The sequence below is a fragment of the Penaeus monodon genome, chromosome 24 (assembly GCF_015228065.2).
Source record: "Penaeus monodon isolate SGIC_2016 chromosome 24, NSTDA_Pmon_1, whole genome shotgun sequence".
NCBI classification, from domain to species: Eukaryota; Metazoa; Arthropoda; class Malacostraca; order Decapoda; family Penaeidae; genus Penaeus; species Penaeus monodon.
Window position 1 is genome coordinate 26,864,569 of NC_051409.1, and position 4,305 is coordinate 26,868,873.

Sequence of the window (4,305 nt, forward strand, 5' to 3'; positions counted from 1 at the left end):
AGCAAGGTACTTAGCTAGTGGCCATCATTGATTTTCTGGAGGGGAAAAAAATCAATATGGAATACTGCTCATGTACATAGAGCAAGGAAAAGAAACCTTGTGTCCTGTTGCATTGAGATGTCTTATTTTTTACAATGCACTACATTGAAGTTCATATTTTCCTCATATATCCTCATTATTCCAGTACTGCTGAAGTTCATTCAGGTGTACCCAGAGCTGCGAGATACATTATGGACATTGGATGAAGATGGGGAAGTGTCTGGCACAGTGACCCTCATGTTGGGTTCTCTGATGATGCGCGGGGCACTGCATGGGGCAGGGGCTCTCTCACAGCCCCCTGTACCAATGGAGGAGGCCCAGCAGCCAATGGAGCAAGCAGACCAACCCATGGAACAGTCCAACACACAGCAGGAGCAGCAGCAGGCCTCTCAGCAGAAATCTGAGGCTGATCAGCAGCAGGAGTCTGAACCATGTGATACATCTTAGACGGCAGCTGACTTCTGCTTAAAATGTTGGTGGAAGGCTTTATATAAACAACAACTTTGGACTAGTTATTATTTATTCAAGTTTAAAAGTTTAGAATCAATGAGTTAAATGGTATTTATGCATGGTAGGATTTAAAAGAATTTGAAAATTTTATCAAAGAGTCTTTCAGAATAATTCGTAGGGGAAAAAATATATCAGACTTTTTATAATGCATTTGAGTTCTTTAACACAATAAGTCATGTGAATGAAAGAAATGTATGCATTGGCAATAGAGAGAAAGAGAAAGAAATTTGTATGTTAGGGTACACCTTCATTTCTTGGTATTTGCATGGTAATAGAATGTAATAGTATGCATGCATGAGTTTACACAGATGATGTGCTGTGGTGTAGATGTATAAATCATGAGCTGGCCTATGCAAAAGCTAAGGTAATTATTTCATGGAAATTCTCCTTTTATAAAGTTTAGAAGTGGGAGCCAAAGAAATTGCTTATAGGAGTGTTGGTCTGGCAATAGTGTGTGTATACTTGGTTTGGCCTTTTCTTCTTGTTTCAGCTCAGGCTGTCACCTACACCATTGCATTTATTTTCCTTTGGGATCTAATTGTATTTATGTGACTTAGGGGTTTGGATGGTTTAGGGATGTTCAGCAGTAATAACTATCATGGTTAACTGTATCACTTAATTTATAAATATTTTATTTTTGAAAAGAAGGGTTGGATTTCACATCCTCCAAATAGTGGGGTGAAATGAATACTTTGTATGAGAGAACGATGTTCCCAGAAGGCTGCTTAGAGTAACTCAGGGTAGATATGGCTGATATAGGTCATGGTACAAATTGCAAATTGTCTTTTGTTATCATTTCTTCTTTATTTCAGTGTTTCTGTTTTCACCCGTTTTTATTGTGAACAGGGTGGTCATTCTGACCATGGTACAAATTTGCAATAAATTGCTTATTATGAACATTAATTGCTTTATACATTTGCTTTGTTCATGTTAATTATCTTGCTGTTATTTTTTTAAAACAAATAATTCTAAAGTTAATTGGAATGACATCAGCTGGTGATAAATGTGTGATTTTAGGAAAGCTGGGAACAGCATGGTTGTACTTGAGGGATAGGTGATGGGCATCTTCTTTTAGGTATTACAAGTCATATATATTTATAGGAAGAATTGCATGAGTATTTATTAGACTAGGCTGTACGGGAGTGTGGTGTCTCCTGAGGGGGCCATCATTGGTGTCTGACAAGGGTTTTAGAAAGGTATTTCAAGGTGACTGTATGATATTTGGGGATGTTGTAACCAGTGTTATATCCATACATAGCGGAAAGTCCAAGGAGTATACAAATGGTACTCGTGTTATTTCACAGTCAGAGTGCTAATGCACCAAATATTTTTTCTTTGTGGGATTACTTGTTAGTGCCTGATTTATAAAACACTGAGATCATTGTAATGCAAAAGAATGAAGGATGTATGGACATTATGTAGTAGTAGTTTTTTATATAGATATTTGGTGTCAGTTATTTATTATTATTTGTTTTTTGTCAAGAAAAACATAAGGACAATAAATATCAAGGCCATTATATAATACAGCCAGGGTAAAAAGTGAATTTTTAAAGTAGGAAATTTAAATATTGAAGATATAACAGAGGGTCATACTACATGTCCATATTCAAAACAGGTTGAAAATTTCAGTGAAATATAGCTTACTGGTTGTGACTACTTTTAAGGATCATAAAAAAGGCATATATAGAAAAGCAGAAAAATAATTTATGGGACATGTATAGGTGCTAATTTTCTTTGAAATGCGGCCTTTAATCTAGGTGCTGAAATCTTAATGAATAAATATATTTCAATGAGCTTGTGTCCTTCTGCCATGTGTCAGTCTGATAAATCTGCATTTGTCTGCGTTCTTTTATTTTGTTGAGCTTAATTGTTTATTTTTATTCAATTATTTTTTGTTGTTGGTGAGGGTATGCCTAACCCCATGCTTAAAATTTTCTTAACCTTTAGGCTAAATTTTTATAAAAATGAATTTCTGATCCATTTTTCTTAATAGATCAAGAAAAAACTATTTGAATATATACTTATGCAGATTTATTGAGATGTACAACACAGAAGACTAGTTAGCATTTTTGTGAAGTGCTCAAACACTCGTGTTCATGTAGGTGTGAACCGAGTTAGCAGCACAGTAGATTGTTGAAGAAAAGCTCCTGTAGTTTGGGCATGATGTAGACTGGGTAGATGCAGTTTATATATTGGGTTTATATGTGTGATTTAGATTTGTAGTTATTGTAGTACCATTCACTTCATTGTGATAATGGAAAAAAGAAAAAAAACATTAATTTATTCAGATGAAAGCAACATACTGTATACTTTTGTTTCAACTGGTCAATATATTGTTTTAGATATGAATATTTCATAATGGTGTAATGGTAGAATTCAGACCATATTGTGAAATGCTTGGGAGCTGTATCAGTTCTTGGATTAAGGAGTCATGAAATATTTGGAAGGTTTGACTGTTATATGATTATTGTCTTCCATAATTGGCTTTTATTTGGCTCTTGCATGTTAGTATGTAATGGCGAATTCTACTATGTTATCCCATTTAGAGTATAGATTTTTAGAGGTTTATATTATTTATAGTAATTATGAAAGCAAAGCATGTTTTGTTATTGCATGACTAAACAAACAAGCTGTCTGAAGAGGAAAAAAATGATTTATTTTATAGTAGTGTTGAAAATCATCAGGCCCATTTGCTGTTACATTTAAAAGTCATAGGAGCAGATATGTGTAAATTTGGTTTTAAGTAAATCATTGGAAGAACAAAGAAGCCTCACAGTGTCAGGTCAAATGTTAACAAGAAATCAGTAACTCATAAAATGTAAGTTTGAGTACTGTGAAACAAAAACAAAAAAATCAAATATTAGAAAATACTAACTGTCATGGTTCCCATTTTATATATTTCTGTATCAGCATCAGTATTCATAAAAAAGGTCACTGGAATCTTTAATAGAGAATATAAGAATAATAACTAAAAGAATAGAGGAAATAATTATATTTACTTGGGACAGCGTATGTGGTCTCATTACCATCCAGTTTGCCTGTATTGTGATACCAAAACTTCAGGCAGTGTTTGGTTGAATGAAAAGAAGAGAATGAACTAAAAAAAATTTATAATGTAATATTTGCACAATTTTCAGTTACAAGCCAATATCACTGTTGTAACAAGAGCCACTATTAGTGTTGTCACAAAAATATGATTAAGACATACCTAAGACATTGTTGCTGTGTTCGACCACTTATCAGGCTAAGGATCATAAGTGGTTAGAGTATATGCGTAATTCAAGCACATATTGACAACCTTATTTGATGCAAGTTGTTTATTCAAATGGTTGTCAAATATCAAAACTGTGCTGAGATGGTGACAATCATAATGTAAAGGTTATTGTGTGTTATTATGTACTGGTTTGCAGGGGTGTTATTCTTGGGTTTGTAACCTATAAATTCTTATTTCAGAAATGATGAACTTTATTAAGTTATCTTCATTTGTGGCAACTGGCAATAAACAAGAAATGAAAATTGAAATGTATTGCTAAAAAAGGTTTCTACTGTTGGGCTACTTTCTAGCTTGCCCAGTTTTGATATGTTAGATTTGTGGATTTACGGTTTCACTGAAAATATCAATTTATATACTTCAAGTTAAGATATCTAGTTAGATAGATAGACATATCCTGAAAAATAATTTTGTTAATGGAAAAAGGACAGAAAAGTGTAGAAAAGAGTAAGGTTCAGCATCGTATTTGCAAGCCATCTGTGAAT

At 33.6% G+C, this 4,305-nt stretch overlaps 1 protein-coding gene across 1 annotated transcript in view; it reads left to right on the top strand.

Moving 5' to 3' along the window:
- LOC119588697 overlaps positions 1-3,634 on the top strand; it is a gene marked incomplete at its 5' end in the record, with an annotated part of 4,105 nt that extends 471 nt beyond the window's left edge. The window contains 1 exon segment of the mRNA XM_037937334.1: positions 185-3,634. Coding sequence (XP_037793262.1) covers positions 185-486 — 302 coding nt within the window.
- Between the last annotated feature and the right edge of the window lie 671 nt (positions 3,635-4,305).